At 40.2% G+C, this 24350-nt stretch overlaps 3 protein-coding genes across 6 annotated transcripts; 1 reads left to right on the forward strand and 2 right to left on the reverse strand.

Moving 5' to 3' along the window:
- Positions 1-457: 457 nt before the first annotated feature.
- Positions 458-9335, reverse strand: LOC146518452 (protein bicaudal D homolog 2-like). The gene is made up of 8 exons (XM_085158471.1): positions 9096-9335; positions 6145-6357; positions 5425-5577; positions 4646-5110; positions 2996-3997; positions 2708-2859; positions 2063-2294; positions 458-1703 (listed from the first exon to the last, which is right to left on the reverse strand). The coding sequence occupies exons 1-8, from the start codon at positions 9333-9335 to the stop codon at positions 1701-1703; spliced, it is 2460 nt and encodes an 819-aa protein (XP_085014597.1). The 3' UTR covers positions 458-1700.
- Positions 9336-9790: 455 nt separating this feature from the next.
- LOC146518453 (uncharacterized) lies at positions 9791-13893 on the forward strand. 4 transcript variants are annotated; one of them, XM_085158482.1, is made up of 7 exons: positions 9791-11349; positions 11568-11607; positions 11708-11779; positions 11878-11946; positions 12085-12135; positions 12232-12294; positions 12400-13893. In XM_085158482.1, the coding sequence occupies exons 1-7, from the start codon at positions 11347-11349 to the stop codon at positions 12477-12479; spliced, it is 378 nt and encodes a 125-aa protein (XP_085014608.1). In that variant the 5' UTR covers positions 9791-11346; the 3' UTR covers positions 12480-13893. The 4 variants fall into 4 exon arrangements, with proteins under 4 accessions (XP_085014608.1, XP_085014607.1, XP_085014610.1 ...); XM_085158481.1 differs by having other exon boundaries at positions 12793-13893; XM_085158484.1 differs by having other exon boundaries at positions 9791-11607; positions 12793-13893.
- LOC146518454 (transketolase-like) lies at positions 13160-23699 on the reverse strand. Its single transcript, XM_085158472.1, has 14 exons — positions 23397-23699; positions 21912-22029; positions 21707-21820; positions 21510-21607; positions 20587-20778; positions 20275-20393; positions 19920-20116; positions 18499-18663; positions 16679-16835; positions 16072-16202; positions 15902-15985; positions 15673-15766; positions 15217-15339; positions 13160-14294 (listed from the first exon to the last, which is right to left on the reverse strand). The coding sequence occupies exons 1-14, from the start codon at positions 23501-23503 to the stop codon at positions 14107-14109; spliced, it is 1887 nt and encodes a 628-aa protein (XP_085014598.1). The 5' UTR covers positions 23504-23699; the 3' UTR covers positions 13160-14106.
- Positions 23700-24350: the final 651 nt, after the last annotated feature.

Raw genomic sequence — 24350 nt, forward strand, 5'->3', positions numbered from 1 at the left:
GCCAAATAACCAATTTTAAATAGGATTTTTTAGGCACTTTGCTACTAGCTGGAAAAAACACGTTTTTTCCATTTCTTTGGTAAATATAAGAAAAATGCAGAAGATAACATAGTTTGACAACCACAAAATACCGTTTCGCACCAATATGTGATTCCCACAGAGCTATTAGCTTAATAAATCTGAGGAAGCTGGACAAAGTCAGGAAAAACTATTTACAGCAGATGAACAGTGTCTTGAAGTCATGTCCTTAGGAATTTGGGAAAAATCCAGCAGATACCTGACACAGGGCCTGAGAGCTACACCTGGCCCTTCAGTTTATTCTTCTGCTGTTCACTGAAGCCTCAATTGCATGAGAGCTCATTTTGCCTTATATACTTATATTTACATGTATGTTTGCAGATGTTTCCTTGAAAAATATAAAGACATGAGTTTAAAAAAATAAAAATAAAAAAACCCATCAGAATTGTAAAAGTTAGATTTATTTCTTCACCAGACATACTGTAACAGGAAGCAGTGACAGGATATTACAATTAGGATTTTCGCTTGTGTTTTTTTTTTTATTTCAGTACTTTTTTTTAAGTCTCAACCTGCCAGCTAAATGCACACTCCCTTATGAAATAAAAAGGATTTCAAATCCTGTAGTCTGAATGAACTGAGACAAATAAATACAATTACAGTTATAGTAAAAACTGCAATCAATTAGGACCAATAATGTGAGCAACAAGATGTAAAATATTATTATATAGCACAAACACTTAGGGTTCTCTTTTGTTGTCATGTCTGAATGTGGCACTTGTATAAAGAAAAAACACAATGGCACTGCAGACTTTTTTGAAAAGCTTTACAAAAAATTGTATTAAAACAGTAACTTTAAAAATTCTTTATCATGAATAGAGTTTATGAATACTATACATCTGACCTTAACTTATAAATCCTTAAATAAGATTTGCATTTTTATTCTTTTTCCAGACATAACGAGCATACTTTTAATTTGTAACCGCTCTGCTTTATCTGTTAGGAACATAGTGATACACAATGTAGTTAAGATCCTGTATTTGAAGCTTCATATTTCCAGGATCATAGAGTTATGACAATACAGCACGACAGAAGACACGGTTGTCAAGAATTCTGGCTGTCAGTATATGTCAAATACTAAATCTAAGGCCAACAGACATCAAAATCAGAGACTTACTTGTGGCTTTAAAAGCAATCTGTGACTTTGTTCCTATGAAATAAATAAGGTTAAAGGTATGTTGGAAGACAAGCATGCACACAGAGTACAAACATTACACAATACTTGAAACAGTTAGCATCATTTTAGAAAGTGGAATAAGCTTGGAGCAAATACGTGAAACAGAAAAGTGCTAAGTCAGTCAGGCGTTAAGTAACCAACAAAACACCCATTGTGACTATTCCACCGGTTGAGTAATCATAGTGGTTCATATTTTGGAAGACTGATGGACTGCACCGGGTAGCTGGTGTGTTATTTTCTGCAGTTTTCATAGAATTTGATGCCATTTTAAATAGCTGTTTTGGCACTCTAAAACAAGGCTCTTGGCTAATACTGTTTGATATATTCTTGTCTTCGTAGTGACATGATATGGACCGTGATTGAGAGTGGAGAAACCAGGAGAGCAGACAACTGGCCACCGACATGCATAACCTGACGGAGCTTGTTAAGGACACTTGGCTTCATGAGTTTACTGCAAAGACAAAAGAGAAAAAAATAAAATTAATTTCAGTTTCTCCTGCATTATGTGAGATGCACAACACAGGTGTTGGGTGTGCTGTGCATGCAGGGTTCAGACATGAATCACCAATAGACTTTTAGGCTACTACAGGGGACAAGTTCTTCCTCTTTCCACATTACACCTGCTTATACTTAGCCACGTCAAAACAAACAAATAACTCAATGCTGAATATCGAGCCTACCAGTAAAAGAAAGAGTTATTCTGACCCAAATTATTATTATTTTTTTACATTTTGAAAACATCTAGAAGAGCTGGCCTTTGCTGAAATTTTGTGCCTTAGAGGTCGTTCTGCATTACAGCTCGTGACTTACACTGCGGCTGGAAGAGGCTCCCTTGCCCTTCGTTTTGGCCTTGCCTCCCACTGTTGTGGCGCTGTTGCGGCGCGCTTGTTCGTGGTCAAACTCCAAATCCTCTAGGCGCTGAGTTAATGCGAGTTTTTGCTGAATGGCCATACGTAACAAAGAGTTCAGCGTCTTCTTTTCATCCTCAGCAGCAGCCAGCTGCCTCTGCATGTCATCCAGCTGTGTAACATACTCATCACACCTGAGAAGAAAAAAGATGCAAGAGGAGAGAAGAGAAGAGAAGAGGGGGGTAAACTTTACTGCCAGCAGGTGGAGCAATTTGCCTCAAACTACTGCGACTGTCATGATTCCCCAGACTGCATTTTCCAGATGGAAGGATGATTACCAGGCTAACTGGATGCACAAGTATTACATCAGACTGCTCCCACAATGCTTTGCATCTTTCTCAGAGAAATACACAGAAACGCAAAATATTTTCTCTCGAGTGAAGAAGCAGAAATATTACAAATCTATATCAATGTTCTTTTTAATGTCTCCTGTAACAGAGAAGGATTCGTTTGGTCTGAGCCACCTGATTTATTTATTTATTTTTAAATTATATTTGCCCAATTTATGTACATAATGGCTAATTTACATTGAAAGTATGTGTCGTACCTTGTAGCAAACATGGCCCGGAGAGATGAGAACGTAGCTGCGTCCTCTTTCAAAGCCTTGAGCTCATTACGGAGCTTCATCATAGTCTCAGTCACCATGGTCTTCTCACTGTCATACTTACTCTTGAGGTTGGCCAGAGCAACCTCAGCTGTCTGAAGGGAACAACATAAAAACATTAATGTAAAGTTCTGCAATTTTTAAATTCTGTGGTTTTTGCATCGCTATTCTATTCTATGTGTACATTAATAAACATCGTTCCCCTGACACATACACAAACCATCCTCTCACCTGTTTGTTGGCCTTGAGAACAGCTCTGAGAGTGGCAATCTGCTCCCTTTTGGTACTAAGCAGGGATTTCAGTTTGAGAATCTCCTCCATGCACGCTTCTTTGTCTTTGTCAGCCACTGCGCTCAGCTCCAGGTTGGCAAGTCTCTGACGTGACAGCTCTGTGGTGCGGTCCACCGCTTGCTGCAGGTGGCGGATCTGGTCCCTGATAATAGCAACAAGGTTATAGATGTTCATGGGTTCCGGCCGGTGCTCGTGTGCTGGAGCTGCAGTAACTGCTGAGCTGCTGGAGTCGGACTTTCCAGATTCAGCCTCACTGATTAACCCGTTAGTGAGAAGTACTGACTGGTGATCCTTTGCTTCTTGCCCCTTTCTTACGATGGCCTTGCCTTCCTTGTAATAGTCGAGCATGACGCGGTTAGGGGTTTCATTGTTGCACATGCACACGTGGTTGTAGAGATTGGCCAGCTCTTCGCTGAAGGCTACGAGCTCATCCTGCGCCACATTAAGGCTGCCAAGTGACTCTCCTGCAGCTTCGCTGGCCAAACGGAGCTCCCTCTCCAGACGTGACATCGCTGCTTTATCTGCTTGGCTAATTTTCTCCAAGGACGACAGCTTTGACCTCAAGTCCTGGACGTTGCTCTCCAGCCGCGCTCGCTCATCTTCATATTGGGTTCGACACTCCTCGTATTGCGCCCTTAGTGTTTTCAGCTCTTGCCTCAGTTCTCCAGCTTCAGACACTGCAACGGTGTATTTACACTGCAGAATCTCAGGCCCGTTAATGTCCAGTTCATAGTAGTCTCCGTCGTCATGGCTGTCCCTGTCTTTCTCACTGTCGAGGGCAGACTGCCGCTCCTTACTGGCCTGAAGTTTCCTCATTGCACTTAGATTTTCAGTCAACCTGTTGACCGTTTCCTTTTGCTCGGACACAGTCCCATAGGCCTGTTCCAGCTGCTTCTGGCTCTCCTGCAGAGAGTTGATCAGGGCAACTTTTTCCCTCTCAACCTACAGAAATACAGATAAAAAGTTCATTAGTCAGCTAGGGAACTATAGAAAAAAAACAGAGAAAGAAGAAAACAGGAATGGCCTTTTTGGCCAGGTGACAGAGTGCAATTAAAGTTTCTTAACCTTTCAGGAACTTTTGAGTGACTCAGCTAAAGGTGTACCCAATAATAGCTATCTCAGTGTGACCTGCCAATCCTGATGATTACTAGTAATTTAATATCACTACATTACAGATTTAGCTCAGCTACTTAGTTAGTTCTCTCATTTTCTTGTACATTTGTATAAACCCCACACAGTTTGTGGTGTTCTGTGGTATACAAACTGAGTTACTGCACACATGGGTGACATTTGTCCATGCTGGTTTAGCCCAGTTGCCCTTTTTACGCTCTAGATCCACAGAATACACAGCAACAGATAAAGTTAGGGATGCATTAGACTGACAGCATTTCCCGTTTTCTCAAAACTCCTGTGATAAGATCTTAAATTCTTTTGGCCACGATAATCATCTAGTGAAAATAGCATGGCAGCCTTTCTATGACATCTACAGTAGAACTTCAGCTTTTTACTGAATGAGAAATCATGGCATCAGGTATGCTGCAGGCAGATAATGATGGCTCTTGATCCAAGTGCATCTGATGAATCTCATACCTGCACCAGCTGTTGTTTCAGTTTCTGTATCTCTGATATGTTGAGCTCACTCAGCAGGTCGTCCACCAAGCTAGGGACTGGTTTGAAGCCCTCTCCTCTCTTGTTCACTGCAGTTCTATTGTCTTCATCACTTTCACTCAATTTAACCAAGCCGTTCTCAAAGCCTCTTATTAGATCATCATTGTCTGGTTCATTGATGGCCGAAGGATCCTCGTGGAGTTTGGGGTTATCAATGGAAATATTGAAAGAGCTACTGTACACAGAGCCGCCGATGGTCATATAGTGGGAAAGCTCTTTGCGCAGCGAGGCCTTCTGCTCACGCTCCGTCTTGATGGTCTCTAAAGCTTCCGTCAGCTGCCGCTCGGCAATTTCTCTCAGACGCATTGCTTCCTCCAGCTGGCTGTGCAGACACTGACTGTCTTCCTCCAGGCGGCGGATCTCATGCTTTAGACCTTCAAATTCCACCTGTAGAGACAGCCAAAAATATAAATAACACAGCTAATACTTTTACACCAGTAAGCAGCATTTGTTATAATTTGTGAAACAGGCACGAGTGCATCTTGGTTGTCCAAAATATTATACACAGACCCATTTTTTGAATGTAAAATTTGGTGCGTGCTCATATTTTTAAATTGTAAGGAAATGACATAATGACTGTGTAGTGATAATAGAACCAAAATGATAATATGGTTAGTCTGACTCATAAAAACATGAACAACACAGCTATTTCTGAATGATTTCCACCCACTACAAAACTTGAGTTTTATGGCCAGTCTCACCTGGTTCTGTTTCAACACAGACACTTGTTTCTGAAGTGAGATGTTCTCCTCCTCCAACTCGCTGTAGTCCTGCAGCAGTCGAGCCTCCCGAACCTTGTACTCTCTGATGTCATCTCGCAGCTGACTGCGCTGCAGCTCTGCCAGCTCTGAATTCTGCACACAAGAACGGGGACAACGGGAGAATAACTGGATGACCTTTCATTTAAACCTATGTTCACCATTAGCAAATGCAGTGTAAACCACAAACTACACACTTGCAATAGTTCAGCAAATGAGTTAAAATAAGGGCAAGAGTGCTTCACATGTCACAAGTCTTTGGCAGCCATGTGCAATGACGGAAGGAGGACATGGTCCACTTACCAATTCATTCTACAGAGAGCCGCGGTGGAGGACATCCTTTGTGTCACTCACTGCGGACCATTACATCATCTTTCCTGCTGGGCTCAGTGCAAACTGGCCCTCCCCCATGATAAGAAGCAGCTCTCTCACAACCAACACTGGCAACTTTTAGTAGTCTACAAGTCAACTTCAGTTAGCATTACAAGCTTTCATTGATTTCCCAATTGTGCTGCAAATAGCAGATCTCCGATGACACATAAAAGACGCTGATTCAAACTTTGGGCAACCATATACTATGATAAGAAAATGCTCAACAGGAGTTAAATTGTTTGAGTGTAAATTGTGATAAGAAATTCATATTGCAGCACTCTCAATACCTACCTCTCTCATTTCCAGGGCAATGGATGACAGGCGGTCATTTTCAGCTTGTGCACTGGCGAGGGAAGCTTTGGACTGTCGCAGCTCGTTCTGTAACTCCAGGACCTTCTGCTGGTAGAGAGCCTCCTTACTGGCAGACTCCAGTATCAAAGACTCTTCCCTGCTCTCCCCATCTGCTGCCACCTTTCTGTGGGTTGAGTAAGCATGTCCAAAGGCCTAAAGACAGACAGAAAAAGCAATAGAACAAACATGTTTGATTAAGGATTTGTTACAAACCTGCTTTAAGACACATGCACACAACCACGAGCATGGCCAACATAACTAGTTAGAGACTTCGGTTAAATAAAGATCTACCATTTCAGAAAATATCACAAATGTGTGTGTATGGAGTACTGGACAGTTCTTTCTAATAACAATGACCTAAGTAAAATTCTCCATCTCAAGAGAGGAAATGAAACCACAGATAAGGAAATATACACGAGTATTGGTTTTTAGTCATCACTCTAAATAAAATTGTAGTTAAATTGGCGATGCATGGTTACGTGCTACATTCACTGCATTTATTTCTTTGGTTTTTATGAAGAGTTTTGCTGCAAACACAGATAACATTTGAAACTTATTCATACAACAATTTTGGCCAAACTGATTTTTTTAATGATAAAATGTTTCCTAACATGAATTTATTTCTCTATTTAATGATGATGATGACAGAGCCTTTACGGATGTAGACATTCATTAGCACAAAAAACATCAAACATGAAATACCAATACTGAAACTAGCAGGGACAACAATTATACTGTAACAGAATAAGAGATGGTTTGTGAGAAACTATAATAGTGAAGTGACAGCCTTACAGCAGTCATGCTCTACTATAGGATACAGAACAGTACAATCTGCATAATAATCACAAAGATAGACTAAAAAAAGTGGATGTGACGACTTTTTATGGTTTTTGATAATTAAAGCACATAGGCCATAAACAAAAAAAAACTAAATGCTTTCAAGTGTATTTGTAAATGCTTGAAGCCCAGTAATACATAAAACCATGACTAATAAAAATAGAGCACTGCAGCATATCTGTCATAAATAAATGATAGAATATTATTTTAAAATATAGAATCTTAAAAAAAAGTATCCAGTATAAAACAAAATACTCTGGCTTCATACATGACTCCCACTTGGTAAAACAGTTCAGTCACTTGAGGATTACAAATGTACTCAAATGTAAATTTCAAAATGTGTCAGAAATTTTAATTTTATTGACATTTTGACAGGTCAGTGTTTTCTGCAATTAAAAAACACTGTTCAAATAATCATCAAACACAAATCTGTATAGATATTGCTTTGATATTATAAAATAAATATTTATCTACTTTAAAACAGATTGGATAAATGGCTAGCAATATTCCCAAAGCTGCAGCATACTTTCAATGTTTAACCAGCTGCTAGGAACAGTCTTTGAAATCTTTTTGCAAAATGTCAGTTGAATGGTTTTACTAAGCAGGTGAACTAATTTTCAGAATAGCAGTAAATTGATGAATAATTTGATGCCATGTCTGCACAGTTACGTACTAAACAGCTAAACACACATTAAGTCAACAGTTACTAAGTGGGGATGTAAGAGCAAATGGACTTCACTGTAGAGCTAGGTGTCTTTTTCCGGCCAATTCTCAGTCAGACAAACAGATCTGTGTAACTAGGATCATAGTCATGGTCAGTCATGATGATGGGAATCAATAGGAGGCTGATAGAGGACGAGGATGGACGATTCCTTTACCTTACATCACTCTCAGCGATGTGCTGTAGTAAGGGGAAATTGTCACAATCATGAGATACTAAGTAAATGACCACAACGATTAGTCACTTCGTGATGCAACTATAATCTATAAACCAGAAAATTACTGGTAGTGGCAAAAATCTCACATCCTCCTTTTTAATTTACATTTCATGATATTAGACTAGATTTCCTGTATAAAGGTATTAATAAGACTGCGACCCATTTAAGCCCAGCCTACACACAATGACCTATCACCATTTCATGTGAACACAAACACTGAAGGACACTAATAATAGAAATTGGACATTTAGACATACAGCTGACAGACAGCAATGTGGAAATGCTTTAGGATGCACTTCCTCTACTGACTGATAGACTGGATGTGACAACAGTCTTAAGACTGAACTGAAGGGAAGTTCCCAACCACCCCCAACACACACACTTCTTTTTTCTCTAATGAAATACAGACAGATTTTCCCACATGTTAGGATCTCAGTGGCTGGCGGTGCATCTTATGAGTTGCTGTTAATCTTAGGAGTTGCTGTGATAAAGTGCTGCCAAGTTATCTTTGTTCAGCTAAATGTTTACTAGATTGATAGATGCCTTCACCTGTCATATTTAGCTGTAGAGGTTATTCCTCTACTGTGAGACTGAAGGGCCTAGGGCTTGGCTGACACTGTTAAAAATGTCTCAACAGACAAGCTATTAGGAGATGAAAAGAAATACAGATATTCAGGGTTGTTAACTTATTTTTTATGATTTCACCACTGGAAAAACTTCTATGTTATTTTTAAACAGGTTAACAGCAAATTGGCCAAACAGGCTTAAATGTGACATAAGCCACTGCAGCTACAGTCTGATTTCAAGTAATCAAAACTAATGACAGTTTTCATCCTTTAAGGCGAGGCAACATTAGGTAACACTGCAATATTTCTGCTTGGAAGTGGTTATGCATATTTCAAACTTCATATAATATTTGAGGAGGCAGGAGGGATATAAATAGACATGGCTGGGGCTCAGGGGAAGCAAACCCCACTACCGACTGCTTCTAGTTTGATCCCCGATGTCACTCTAAATTCCCACCGTGCTGCTATTATAACATGCACTAAGTTGCTCTCCTCGCCTTCACTGATGCCAGGACTTATATCTGGCTGCGTGGCGGTGACCTCGGGTTACCTCCTTCAGCTGATCCAGTTCCTGTCGGACCGTCTCGTAGTCCGTCTCCAACTCATCAAATCGCTGCTTGAGCTGCTGTTTCTCCTCCAGCACCGCCAGCCCATACTCAGCCGCCTGGATCTTCTCCTGGGTCGTTTCGCGAAGCTCCCGGGTCAGACGCTCCACTTCGGCTTGGAGCCACTGCGGCCCGGCTTCTGTCACCAGTACCGCCTCAGCATATTCCTGCTCCTCCATAGACATCTTGGCGAGCCGCCGACTCCCGACCGTAACGGGACCCAGCCCTGACTAGCGGGAGCAGCGGAGCAAACCACCAAGACCGCAAATCACTGCCTTCTTTGTTTGGGGCGCATTGTTGGGCTTAAACTGTGTTTAGTTTCCCGGCCTTTCTCTCACTGCGGACCTCGACGGAGCTCAAACTGGAGAACAGTTTGCTCATTCTCGATATTTTTCTGCCTCTTCTTGAAGCTGACAGAGGAAACTTCAGTTGAGATCATCGATTAGAAAAAAACGCTCCCCCTACACGGCATTCAAATCAGCGTCACTACGAAGGGAAATGTAGTTTTCAGTGAGGCGCGCTACCTCAAGGACTCCTTGCTTCTGAAGCCACGTTGACTTCAAGTACCAGAATGCATTGCGTCTGCCGAGACATGACCCCGCAGTTTACTGAAACGCCATCTAGAGAATCAACTGTGAAACTGCAACTATAATTATTTATTAGGATCTTTATTAGAATTTATGGGTATTTTTGTTATACTCACTTGTCGAATGAACAGTAGATTAGTTAATTATAGAAATATGATCTTCAGTCACTTTATTTATTAGGTACACCTGTTCAACTGCTCGTAAACGCAAATATCAAATCAGCCAATCACATGGCAGCAACTTAATGCATCCAGGCATGTAGACATGGCCAATATTATCTGCTGAAGTTCAAACTGAGCATCAGAATGTGGAAGAAAGGTGAGTTAGGTGAATTTCATTTAAGTTTTACGATTGATGGTGTCAGGCAGGCTGGTTTGAGTATTTTACTGCTGCTCGACTAAGATTATTGCAGACAACCATCTTTAGGATTTACAGAGAAAATATCCAGTGAGCATGGTTGATGTCTGCTTCAAGCTCATAGGAAGGCAACAGTAACTAAAATGGCAATTCACCACAACTAAGATGTGCAGAACAGCATCTCTAAATGCACAACTCGTGCAACGTTGAAGAACATTAGCTACAGTATCAGAAGATCACACCGGGTTCCACACAATTGGCAGCTAAGAACAGGAAATTGGACAATAGACGATTGGGAAAGAAAAAAAAACATTGCATGATCTGATAAGTCTTCATTTCTGCTGAAACATTCTGATGGTAGGGACAGAATTTGGTATAAGATGAAAGCATGGATCCATCTTGCCTTGTATCAGCTGCTCATGCTAATGCTGATGGTGCAATGGTGTGAGAGTGGAACACTTTGGGGTTCTTAGTACTAACTGAGCATCATTTAAATGCCACAGTCTACCTGAATTCTGCTGTTTGCCATGTCCATCTGTTTACACTGTGGCTATCTTCTATTGACTGTTTCCAGCTGGATAACCGTCTTCAAATGATCTCAAACTGGTTTCTTGTACATGTTCACTGTACTCAAATGACCTCCACAGTCATCAGATATCAATCCAATAGAGCGCCCTTGGGATGTGATACAATGGGAGATTTGGGTCATGGATGTGCAGCTGACAAATCTGCAACTATCTGTAACTAAAAAAGGGGGCTAATATATTTTAAAAAATCACAAAAAATATTTAATATTTTGTTTATGTTCTTCTTTATTAGAGAATGGAAAAAGTTTATTATAAAAGTAACTGGCAAGTACTTCTAAGTACTTTTAGAAGTCTTGTTAAATGGTCAAAAGGTATCTGTCCCTGACATAAATCTGCTCATGAACTACGTTGACTGACACCAGGTTGTGGTCATGTGATCAAAGAGTGCAAAGAGTGTCGGCTTTTTTGTGTAAAAATTTGAATGCCAAACAACTGAGGACATGATTCAAATCTAGTACTTCACAAGGTGACAGAGCACTGTCTTATTGTTTTTAACCTTTGACACACATGAATGTGAAAGAAAAACTGTGTCAGCGGGACGTCCGTTCAGTGGTAATTCTTGGTAGTGACGGTCCTTGGCAGCAGTTTGAGGAAGTTGTCTACTGAATGCTGATTGTTTTGTTCAGCTACACCTGCCTGGGGACTTCAGGAGCAGCTGAGCTGAAATGGTGTGTACACCTGCGTTTCTGCCTTTCGCTGAGGTTTTCTATCTACGATTGTAGCTCTTGCTCTGTGTAGACACATTGTTATAAATATAACAATGTGTCTACACAGTGTGTCTATTGCTGCTTTCACTTTCTCTCACATGATTTTTTTTCTTATTTCCTATCAAGCAGCAGTATGTTGTATTTTTTATCCATCAAGCTATTGATCATTTCTTTTTCAGGAGTACAAAAAGAAGTCAATTTTTGACTTTTATCAACACTGTATGTATATTTATTATGTTTATTTATTATCAACAGATTTGGCAGAAATGTTTCTTTATGTAGAATATTCATTTGAAACCTATTATTCTGAACATTTCAGATAAATATTACCATTTCTATTCAGTCTGCTTTGGACTGGGATGTGGAATGGCTTCCTATAGGCCATTTCGAAGTAAGTTACACTTTTTAAGCCGCTGTTCAAAGTAATTAACCCCTGGCTGAGCCAAGACTGATTAACGACCCATTTATTATTTTTGCTTTCACTTTCAGCACTCACAGTTCCAGTATGTCTTGGTATATTTTGCACCATAGCGTTTGAGATTCTGGGCATGTTTACTGGTAAGTAGAATTTTTTATAAAATCCACACAAAAATTTAAAGCGAAATTTTTTTTCCAAAAAGAAAAATGTAATTTTACATAATGCACTGCAGGTTTTGCTTGTCACAATGTCTGTGTTGACTTTTCTACCCTGCTCAGGCCTGCCTGCCCATACTAAAAGATGTAAAGGTGCGCCCTACAACAAAGGAGGTACTTCCTGCTGCTATATCAAAGTCAGAATCCTAATTTTACATCCATATTTAGGTTTTGTATAAAAGCTAAACATTACCATCAAACTCTCCTTAGATACCTACTGGGGATTTGCTGTTGCACTATTTGTTGCTTTGTTGCACCTCCACTCATATCATGGTAAGACCACAATACTTTAAATATAAGACTTTATAGAATACATGGAATATTCAGATACTTAGGGGATATACTGTTTTAACTGTGGTTAAATATTGTGTATTTCAGTTTACACACTATCGTATGGATGTGGAATCATAACATTTGCTCTTAGAGGAGCAAAACGGAAACACAGCTCTCTGAGCTGAGAAGGCCAGTGGGAAATATGGAGAGGAAATATGTTCAGTCAAAATGCTTGATCTACAAGCAAACAAGGGTTTTCTTATATTATGGCACTGATCTTCATTTAACTAAACTTTAAACTCTTTTTTAATCGATTATGACTGATGTGAATTGTGTGGTGGTGGATGTCATTATTTCTTTTTCTTTATTTGCTCCTGTAGGGGGCATGCTAGTACAAGTTTTAGGAGCACTTCTTCAGAATTCATTCAATGTTTTAAAATGTTTTTGAAAGTTGGGATTTGTATGTCCCAAAAAAATGCATTTGTTTGTTTTGAACAGGAAGCTATGAGAGAGAACGAGAACCTGGTGGTAGTGATTTTAAAATTACAGTGGGGGGATTTACAGGAAGCTATTTAAGTGGTATTTAAGATGATGAGATGGCGACGTTTTTTGTCACCGTAGAAACAAACACTGTAGTTTCCTCTTTTTTTCCACTATAAATGTCTCTGCAATCTTGTGAATGTATGTTATACCAATACACTGAAGTTCATCTGACTTTCATAAGATGGGCCTGTCTCATACCAATGCATGCTGAAACTGATGGCTATTCATAAATTTCATAGATACTTTCCCATTATAGTTGCAGATTGCTGTTTATGAGCAGTGCTTAAATAACACACGTCAACACAAAGGCGAACAGAAACTATTGTAAATGGTCAAAGTCAAATGCAGAGGGCTTTATTACATGAAAGTATGGTACATACAAAATTTCAAGTAACAAAGAAAGTGTTCTTAGGCTGACACGCTGGACGTAACTAGCTATTCAACATCACAGCCCACTATACCGCCTATCAGCACTGGGTGGCTCTTCTTTGCTCGACATTGTGTAAAGATTACACTGCTGTTGAGGTCCAAAAGCAGTGCTAGAGCACAAATGAACACTGAGGTGTGTTGGTTTACGGTAACTGAAATTTCAATAACAAAAGACAATGCTGAATAGAAATAAATTTAAAAACTACAAAAATGAAAGTCAAATCATCTGAATGTTTATTCTGGCTCTGCATGACTGCTCTTTATGACGTGTACACATTTCTTTCACTTTGTTTCCTATTGTCTTTCACAACAACAACTCACTAAGTTTCTGTCTGACACACACACTCTATGATAAACACCGACTTAAAAACTATGCCCCACTCAGTATTACAAGCTATAGCAAAACAATATAAAACCACTGTCAGTTGAATGAATCCAAGAGCATTAAGAACACATTAGAGCATCACACAGCAGACATGTAATACCGGATTTTTTTTTTTAATAGTGAGCATCCACCAATGAAAATGTCAGTTATGTCCACATCTCTGTCATTGAAACGGGTCTATAACAACGCTGGTATTATCAGTGAGGATATGCATGTTGCATGGATTTGTGTGTCTCAGTTTTTGGTGATAAATACACAAAAAGGAAGGCAAACGTGGAACTCTACTTTAATGTGTACAGCACAAAATCACATTACTTTAGTAGCCTACACACTTAGGGGTATTCACTGTGAACAAAATCAAAGAGTTGGGGGCCATGTGAATCGAAAACATACTTGACTACTTAGCCTTATCTTCAGGGGTGTAATTGGATAGGTAGGTGGTTGCAGGGAGAAAGTTACTTGGCATTGGTAGAGCTGCTGACCATCTTGCGAATGGCCTGGGAAATAGCATCACGGTCGATACCGTAGATCTTCAGCAGCTCGTGGGGTTTTCCACTGCGAGGAATGTGGGACACAGCGAGACGGTGCAGACTGAAGCCAGATTCATTGACCATTGCTGAAGACACTGCTTCGCCAAGACCACCTGTGGAAAAACAGCAAAGGAATATATAAAAGACAAATGTGAAAGACAAATCCACTTAAATGCATTTTTAACTGTCTGGTCAATGTGATGTCTTAAGGATGGGACATTTCTAACATGGTCATCTCAGGCTGTGTGTGTAAAGTCCTGAATTCAGAAGTAAATAAATGAAATGAAATAAAGGTAGCTATATAGAAAAATTATGCCCTTGAATGATATTGTTTTACATTATTTCTTATAGATGTAATAATGTAGCAAGTACTATATTTGTAATTTTGAAGTACTGCCCAATTGTGTCCAAGAATAAAAACATGGAGCGGGAAGTTCAAGCATATTTGGCTCCCATTACAGTATCCAAAAACACTGAGCCTCTGTGAACACATTACATAAAGGGATAACAAAAAAATCATTACAGCTAAGTGTAAAAATGATCCCCTTGAACGTTGCATCACAACTGTTCCAGATGTACAATGGATGAGATGCACAACATCAGACAAATTACAGTTGTTAGATTTCCTTTGTCCAGCCTCGTCCATGCCATCACCCATCCCCTTTCTCTTAGTAGGCACAGGCCAGAGCTGTCTGTGCTATCTAGGTCACAGTCAGCCCCATGGGCACCCGCTTAGCTAAGGAAATCTGACAGCACTCTGCCTCCATGGCTGTCGCACTTACAAAATGCACCACAGTACCAATACCTTGCCTGCAATGAAGGCACGTGACAGGCGGTCTCAGCCCTCAGCCAATAAGCAATTGCCAGCACAACCCGTCTACATCAGTGAACCAATGGAAACATGCCACCACAACACTCCCAAGGATATGCGCCAATGACAAGGCGCAGCCGCATTATATCTACTGAGCTTGTTGCTGCTTGGATGGCAATAGGCATGCAATATGCAAAATCCAAGCAACTTCTATATAAACCTACCTTCGTAGTAGTGGTCCTCGACAGTGAGGATCCTTCCCCTGGTAGCACGTGTGTGGTCGATGATCGTTTTGACATCCAAAGGTTTGAGTGTGAAGGGGTCAATCACTCGGACAGAGATCCTCTCTGGAAGATGAATTTTAGTAGAAAAATACAATGCATAAAGATACATCATACGGTTAACCGAGCCTCAGCGATTGAATATAGGAGAATATAGCAGTTCTGCCAACCTGATGAAGAAAGCATAGTTTGTGCAAGAAACACAAAAACTAAGTTCAGGATAACATTTACATGACAAACTGAACACAGAACCATTCAAAACCTATTCTAAGGAACAGCAATGGTCTAACAGATACATTCTAAATAAAAAATAGAGATATAAATCTGACCAGCTAGCAGCAGATTACAATGTTTTTTTCTTGTAATTGTTCTGGATGTGTTGGCACATATCTTGCGGACCTTTCTTTAGATGTTCAGCTGCAGCAAGGGCCTCGTGCAAAGTCACTCCAGCTGCCACCACAGTGACCTGGTCGTCCTTGCTTTGGTACACCACCTGTCAAAGAGAAGGAAGCTCTTAAACACTATAAGCTGTAGTGTTTCGAGTGATTATTTTGGAACAATAATCTGCCATTTCTGCCTCATGTGTTTATCTCTCACTGTCTTAAGAGAAGCACAAATAGCGTCTCACCTTTGCCTGTCCAACATGGAAGTCCTCATTGCTGTTGTAGATGATAGCACAGTCTTGGCGGCTGGTTCGGATGTAGCAAACACCCTAAATGAAAAGGAAAATGAAAAGATCATTACTGGAATAGATGATCATGTAGGGGAGCTGTAACGTTGCCATTTTTGTTTAAGTACCTTTGTGGTTGCAGCCAGTTCCACAGCCTTCTCTGTAGACACACCATCACAGGGATAGAAAATGGTTGCTGTGGGAAGGGCCCTGAACATAGCTACGTCCTCCAGACCCATCAGGGCAGGGCCCTCCTCTCCTGCAACATACACATTTATAGTTGATTTTATGCATTCAACACTGAGGAAATCTTCAAAAGTTATCCACTTGTTAGGTGAGCTGAAGCATGCAGGTGCACAAGCATAAAGTTCGGCTGCATGCAGTGTACCTGCACTAACAGAGGGACACTTGGTTCCCTGTTGACAGCTTCCAGGGCAGACACGAAAGGAGAAAAGGGGGAAGTTTGAGTAATAGCTGTAAGGTCAAGGAGGGTAAATGGCAAGGAAAACACAGCATTAGAGGGGAAAAATAGAAAGGATTGAAACAACTCACAAACTGACACAGACTTCTTTGTATACACTTGTGAATTTATTAAGGAGGCTGTGGATATATTCTGAGGAACTGGGTGCTCTGAAGTGGCAGAGGGAACGAGGGTGAATTTGTGAAGGTGTGGGTTTGGTGACATGTATGAGAAGGGTTTTCACGTGAATTGCTCATTGGCAGCAGTCTACTGACCGGTGGACAGACCGCAGTGAGAGCCGCACAGATTGATGTTGCTTTCTGAGATTGCTGCCATACGAAGCTGGTCATAGGCGCGAGTGAAAAAGGAAGCGAGAGTGCTGGCAAATACCACATTCCTCTCTCGGGCAGCGCATCCCATCGCAACGCTGACCTGGGAAATGAAATCATTCTTAGTACCTTTGCGAGCGAGGAAACCTTCATGTGCCAAACTAAAGAGACACAGGCTGCAAGAACGTCATCACAAAAAGATCACCCAGAGGGTAAAATATCTGTAGTGCAAACCATATTTGAAGGCCTCTTTGAACTAAAGACCACAGTAAGCAGAACGTTTTGCAAAAATCTCTGAAGCTTATTTTACCATATGGACAGGATCAGTGGCATACCTCCTCTTACAAATAATTTCCCTTGTCCTGTCTCCAAACCTTTCCACAGTCCCACATCTTCTCTTCTTTCTCAAAAGTAACATCTGACGTTACATAAATGAATTCAACAAAACTCCATTTGTTTTTGTTTGTAACTAATTAAGTTTTTGTACACTGAGAAACAGAACATGTTGGATTTACTTAATTCAATTGTGGACATTGGTTGCACACAATTGTTTTGCTTTGGCAGACAATTAAACAACTGAGTTAAATCAACACAACTCAGTATTTTAATCTTTCACAATTTTTGTCACTTCCACTCTATCATTTTTCGGGTTGCAGGAGGGCTAGGGGAATAATCCAGAGTCAGGGTTAACCCTAGACAGGTCGCCAATCTTTCACATAGAGATGAACAATCATTTGCACTCACATTCACGGGTAATTTAGAATCACTAACTAACCTAACTAATATACCTGCATGACTTTAATTGTGGGAGGAAACCAGAGTACCAAGAGAAAACCCACTGCAAACTAGCTGGATTGTGGATTTGAACCCAGGTCCTGCTTGCTGTGAGGTAACAGTGCTAACCACCACACCACAAAGCTGTCCTTCCAGGCTTAACAAAAGTAGGAAAGCTATGATTACAAGGCTTGAAACAGAATTTTCTGTTTGTCCTTGACATGTCATCTCAACAAGAACAAATTAAGTTGTTGAATTTCAAACAGATCCTACATGTTTTAATTACATTTACCATAGAAACATGAAATTATTTTGCTCAAATTACAAGTTAGACTTTTGTAAATGCAACAACCAACCAATTTCCTTTTTTTCAGTGTAGGTGAGTCTTGCATTATTTTGGAATTTCATCTCGATAAGCGACAGTTTATTGTACCCTTGAACTTTTGGCTTTTCTCATGCATTCAGCCAGATGGTCCCACCCTCTGTAGTGATTAATATTTTACTTCTGAATACACTTGTCATGACTGCTTATCGTCATGGAAATGCCTGACCTACATTGAAGCAGGCTGCTGCTGGGGACATGAAAAGACAAGAAATTAGAATTCGATTCTCTCTCTTCAAATTAGGATCTGATAAAATGTTGACCGAAGCAAAATAAAGGGGTTTTCTAACCACTGGTGTCAGCAGCTGCCACATTGATGTAAAAGGAGGAACTTGAGTTTTTTATGTGACTATCCTTATATTACAGGGCAGGTACAGACAAGCCATCTATAATTTAATAACATAAGCTCAGTTTTGCAGCTGTGGCAAGCTAGGTTGTGCAGACAGCAGAGCAGTTTACTGAGAAGAATCGCTATTAAAAAGCAACTCTGTTACATTTAAAATGAAATGATAGCATTAAACTAAAAGTGACAGAATGATAGGATTCACATCTGTTTTTGAAGAAATATTTTTTATCAAGAAAAAGGCATAAATTTGACCAAAGATCATACCATGTTTTGCTGAGCTATGTAGCACTCAACAAAACGGTTGGGATGCTCATTCTTAAAGATCTCTGAGTAGGTGAGGTTATTGGTATCTCCATCAAGGGCCACAACACGTTCATTGTAGCGTCCCAGCTTGGCCAGTGCCATTCCGTATGCCTTCCGCGTGGCAATCTGCAGAGAAAAGGAGGCCAAATGAATCAATCATCAATCTTTTTACTTCTGTGGAGTGTTTTGCATGCCTAAGCGATCTCAGGAGCTATGTTTTCGAGGCATTTTGCCCTGGTTGGGTCTTCCAAGGCAGTTTAGTTCTGGGTGATGGACCAGATCAAGAGCACCTCTGTGTAGAAAAATCTAGACACAGATGAGCCCCGTTCCCCAAAAGCCAGGCTTGCTGAGCACCTGGTTCCCAGGCCTTAGCTCATGGGGCCTGGATCAACCACATGGGTCCACCCTCCTGTGGGCCAACCACCTGCAGAAGGGGCTGCAGGAAACCAGTGCTTTGTGTATTGGGCGGCAGTTGAAACCACAAGCTTTTGAAGGGGGTGTGAATAATATGGACTTTAGGCAGCAACCAAACCACAACCAAACCAAGACTCTCAATGATGAACACAAACCACATTTTACTGTTCTTATATTAACAAAAGTTGGTTTGGTTAACATTGTCTATGCTTTTATTTTTCAAATTCAAAACATTTGCTACAATCAAACATGATATATTTATATACCAATTGGTTTTAATTGCTACTTCGTAGATGCACAAGTTCAAGTATGATTGCTTTTGAATTCTTGTCTTGATCATACACATCTTACACATATTTATTCTTTTATTTATACTTAAATTTATGCTCTAACATATCATTTTGCTTATGTAGATTCCCACAGAGTGGTGATCATGTCTAACCTCCCCTTTTGTTGTCCCTGCACTGAATTAGTTTCCATAATTAATTGTTAAATGGACTGATTCTTATATAGTGCTTTACTACTCTCCCAGAGCCCTCAAAGCACTTTATAAAACATGCTTTAGTCACACCTATCATACAAGCACCTTTTTCTATGCTTAATTGCTTTTCATCTAACATTCCTACTCTGGTGGATGCATCGGTTAGTATCTTGCCCAAGGATATTTGGCATGCAGACTGGAGCAGGCAGGGATCAAACCACAAATCTTCCGATTAGTAGATGGCCTGCTCTACTTCCTGAGCTACAGCCACCCCATACTTGGCTCAAACTTCACAGTTTCTGTGCATTTCTTTGTAATATTTTCAGTTAACCACAGAGTTTGTATGATTTGCAAATGTCTGATCCAAACTTATTTACATTTCATACAACATTCCAACTTTTTTGTAGACACTGTTGTTCGGGATTCATTCATTCATTCATTGCTACCTGGATAATAAAGTATTTGTATTCATGTCCACTTTACAGACCTTTTCTCCAGCCTTGTAGCTGGGTGCGCTTGGCATCCTGATGTTTCTTAGGCTGACAGGTGGGGAGTCCTCAATAGGAGCAGGTGGGTACAGGTGCTTGCTGCTACTCATGATACGGCTCTGCAGATCCTTCATGACCATCTCAGCCATGTCTTTGGGCAGAGTTTTGGCGTGCCAACCCAGCTTATCCTCTGCAGCTGAAAACACAAAAAAATGCTCTTATGTTCATTTAGTTCATATGCACACATACATTACTTGGTAGGTGCCATTCAGACTGCAAAACTGCAGTGTACTTTTGAATATCATTTATTTTAAAATGAGGGCAAAGGGTGCGAAGATGAAAGACAATATTTACCTGGAATGCCTTTGCCCTTAATGGTTTTGGCTATGATGGCAGTGGGTTGGTGGCATGGCTGGCTCAGAGCCTTGCAAAGCTCCTCTACGCTGTGTCCGTCAACAATGATAGCATGCCAGCTATGGACATACACACATTAAAAGGCTTTCGGTATGTTTCACACATATTTATGTGAAATATAGGAAATAAGAAATACGTAAATATGTGAAATACAGAAAATACAGGAAAATACAGTCTTCCTTCAGAGCTTATACCATAAACGGATGCTAACCAGCCTCTAAATCAGTATGGATTTCTCATATGCAATTTTACCCAAAGGCTTCACAACGCTTCTGATATTTCTCTACATGATGCTGCAAGGGTGCAGGGTCACTCTGGCCAAGACGGTTGATGTCCATAATGGCCACCAGGTTGTCAAGCTGGTAGTAGGAGGCAAATGACATGGCCTCCCAGACAGCCCCCTCCGACATCTCACCATCCCCCAGCAGACAGAAGACACGGTAACTGGAGAACAAGCCAAGATTACATGATTATGACGTGCATACTGTATTTGTGTTTTATGTTTGTGTAGATGAGGGTGATGTGTTGTGCATGTGAGAAAAAAAAGTCATATCTGAGGAAAACGCCTTTCCAGTCAGGCTTGTTTTATCACCATTATCTGACACCTGGATGGGTAATCAGCTGTGACATGTTAAAGCTTCCTGAGGGCTGAGATGTGACTATTTAATTTCACACCTACCTTTGTAACTTACTTTGCCATAAGAGCCAAATAGTGTTTAACTAAGACCATTTTTTGTACTGTTATTCACTTATTAATCACACACAGTCTGAAATATTAGTAGATGAATCAAATGTCATCAAAGTAGCTGCTTATACAAAGGAATATTAAAGTATGACAGCGTTCCACTTTTGTGGCAACTTAAAACAAATAAACAGTCTAAGGCATACTATCAGGATTTTACTCCAAAATGAAATCTGCCTGGGTGGTAAAAATATCTCAGGCGTAACTGCTGCGCCTGTGATTATTAGAGCAGAAGAATTGTTAGAGCAGATCATGTAGCTGCAGTATACACCCACAGAATGTGGAAAATCCTAATTCAAAGCACTACAAAAAAAATACGATGCAACGCTGTGTCCATACTTTAAACAACTGAGTTGATATTTTCATGGAAAGCTGCAAAAACACCTTTTTTTCCCATAGGTGTTTTGTGTATTGCGTGTGGACTAGGAATTACCTGGATTTGTCAAAATATTTCCCAGTGTAAGCCATTCCACAGGCCACACCAAGACCCTGCCCCAGCGATCCAGTGGCGACATCCACAAATTGTTGTTTCTGAAATGTACACAAATCAAATAAATCAATAAACTCTGAGTAGAGTTTGTGCTCTTTGAGTCCTGAGGTGTGTTATAGGTATAGTATGTGGCGGCTTACGGGGGTTGGGTGCCCCTCCAGGGTAGAGTCAACCTGGCATAAACTGAGCAATTCGCTCTCCTTGAGAAAACCTGTTTCAACCCATATGGAGTACAACGCAGGAGCAGCATGACCCTGAGATAGAAGTGAAAAGAAGCAAGGCATTACAATTACAAAAGGAACAGAAGCTCTCATATTCAGACCAGCGGCGCTTACTGACTCTCACCTTAGACAGGATAAAGCGGTCGTTGTTGAAGTTTCTTGGGTCTTCAGGGCGGTACTTCATAGTGTGGAAGAAAAGCACAGACATGATTTCTGCCACACTGCAGCATGACGTGGGATATCTGTACAGTGTATGAGAGGGTGCTGTTAAAATGAATCCAAATAAACAGCAAACTCAAAAACACAGAAAATACAGGTTAAACTTTAATATGTGTATTATTAGTAGCCTACTGTATTTGCATAAAATCCACTATAGCTATATATTTATGGTACTGTCCCAAAAGGCTGCAGTATCACGGTAGGTAAAGCTATCACAAAGCACACTTAATTAGCTAAAATTTCAGCTTGAGATGCCAAATGAAGATTCTATTCAAAAGAGTGCAACACAAAAAAGTCAAAAACACCACTTCAAATTGCTTTTGCAAAGACAATCGCACAGAGACCCGTAAACTGTTAGTATATACTGCCCATAATTAATTGTAGCATTAAAATATGTTGCATCTATAAATAATTGGCATTAATGCATTTTATTAAACCGCCAACTTCTGTCACAAAGAAATCACAAATTCCAGCTCCATGGAGTCTGAAGGCAAGTATTTTGGCGTGTTCAGCTCGTTGCTATCCTTTCCATCTTTCCAAGCATTCGAGATCAATAAGTCATTAATTCTAATAAGTCTTGGAATATTTTAAGTCAAGTAATATTTCTCGGTGCTCAGTGTTTTTCTTTTCATATCACTGCAGAATTGTGCAATGTGGAGTTAGGCTCCGATAAAATAATTTGCTTGCTATTCAAAATTAGACATTCATAATCAATAAGAGCTCTAAGGAGAAATTATATTAAAGAATACAGGCAGCTTTTCATTGAAATTTCCATTGAAGAGGATCGCATGATTGCAGCGGCCACACAGTACTCGAGTCTATTGCTACGTACAGTTCACCCACCATTATACTATACAGGGTAGTCTGCTCTGTTGAATTGTTCATAGGGGTATCTAGTAAAATAGATGATTATAGACAATTATTATCTTGTAACCAAAGTAAATGTAAAAAAAATCAAATAACCTAAATTCTGTTGATGTCAACCAGATCTGTTCATGTTTTTCATTCATTTCTGCTTGCACATCAATTTAAAAGATTTGGAATTTTTTTAAAACCATTGTGTATATCTAATATGCCATAAATAAAGTATAATTACACGGAAATAACACAATGTAGATATTTACATTTTTTGAAATAAAATACTAAAATTATTTCAGCCAAATCTAAATTTGTCAAAGGAGAAGAACAAAAGCAGAACACATTGTTCCTTACATCCTAATCTGTTCATGCATAGTTCATTGGGTGTGACTATTTCTGTTGATGAGTGCACGATGCAAAGGAAAACTAGGTTTTGCATTATGTTATGCACACATTTCTTATGTTTATACGTGCAGTGCATTTACAATCTTACAGCAAAGCTCGTGTGCAAGAATCAGTAAATGCAACGTACCCGCTGCCCGCTCCAGTTGTTGCCTTGATCGAGTTGATTCGGAGGCGGTTGGCGATGTTCCTCAGTGCTTGCACTGTCTGCTGGTCAGGTTTGTGGTAATCCTCCATGAAGGCGATATATTGAGTTTTAAAGCACCAGAAAAATGGACCAACTACAATCCTCTGTTGAAAATGTGTGGTTTTAATATGTGTGTGTGCGTGTGTGTGTGTGTGTGTTGCCAAAGAGCAAAGCTAGTGTGAGTGTGTGAGTTATAGAGGCAGGCAGAAAGAGAGATAGAAACGAGGAGAAACTGGATTTAACCTACCAGGCATGCACACACATGGATGCACAGGGACACACACACACGCTGAGAGACACAAAGTAGGAGGAACCTAGTGACGTGCACTGGGCGTTGCTGCTAAAATATAACGGCATACAGCTAAACTATATACCTTTTACCAGACTATGTTTTGACAGCTAAGGTCACAAAAGGTTGTGAAAGGTCCCAAAGGGTAATTTTAAAAAAATGTGTCTGTGTTACAGCATCAGTTCAATTCTATCCCTCCTACAAATCATAGAACTGTGTTTAACCACATGTCCTGCCTATTTAGTTATGGGTGAGTGCATGCAGTCTACCAGTGTGATAAGGTTAAGAAAAACAAAACAAAAAACTCTTGTCTTAGAGTGTGAATAAATACATTAACAAGGAAGAGGAGCGCCTAAAAATCAAAATGATGCCTTCCTCGTCCTTGGTTTGTGACACAACTGAAGGCTCAGGAAGGCTGTGATATTTCTCTGCCATATCTAGTTGCTACCAACAGAGTCTCTTCTAGATGAGTGGTGCTCAGAGTCTTGTCCAATGAGTGGAAGATGGGGAAACATGTCCAAGGGGGATTCTGTCTGTAGCTGGTGGGTGAGACTCTGGGAAGAGGTCTTTTGTGATTGGGTAGTGTTAAAACTTACCTCATTTGGAGT

Source organism: Neolamprologus multifasciatus, chromosome 5, assembly GCF_963576455.1.
Source record: "Neolamprologus multifasciatus chromosome 5, fNeoMul1.2, whole genome shotgun sequence".
In the NCBI taxonomy this organism is placed as follows: Eukaryota; Metazoa; Chordata; class Actinopteri; order Cichliformes; family Cichlidae; genus Neolamprologus; species Neolamprologus multifasciatus.

Bases quoted from the DNA above. Each gene is read 5' to 3' on its own strand.
- LOC146518453 (XM_085158481.1), top strand. The intron at 12,136-12,231 runs GTACTTCCTGCT...AACTCTCCTTAG, and splicing joins TGCGCCCTACAACAAAGGAG to ATACCTACTGGGGATTTGCT. The intron at 12,295-12,792 runs GTAAGACCACAA...TGTTTTGAACAG, and splicing joins GCACCTCCACTCATATCATG to GAAGCTATGAGAGAGAACGA.
- LOC146518452 (XM_085158471.1), bottom strand. From the start codon at position 9,335: ATGTCTATGGAGGAGCAGGAATATGCTGAGGCGGTACTGGTGACAGAA. The intron at 6,358-9,095 runs GTAACCCGAGGT...GTCTGTCTTTAG, and splicing joins AACTGGATCAGCTGAAGGAG to GCCTTTGGACATGCTTACTC. The intron at 2,860-2,995 runs GTGAGAGGATGG...TGTTCCCTTCAG, and splicing joins TTCTCAAGGCCAACAAACAG to ACAGCTGAGGTTGCTCTGGC.
- LOC146518454 (XM_085158472.1), bottom strand. From the start codon at position 23,503: ATGGAGGATTACCACAAACCTGACCAGCAGACAGTGCAAGCACTGAGG. The intron at 20,394-20,586 runs GTAAAATTGCAT...GTATGTCCATAG, and splicing joins AAGCGTTGTGAAGCCTTTGG to CTGGCATGCTATCATTGTTG. The intron at 18,664-19,919 runs GTCTGTAAAGTG...TTTTCTCTGCAG, and splicing joins GCTACAAGGCTGGAGAAAAG to ATTGCCACGCGGAAGGCATA.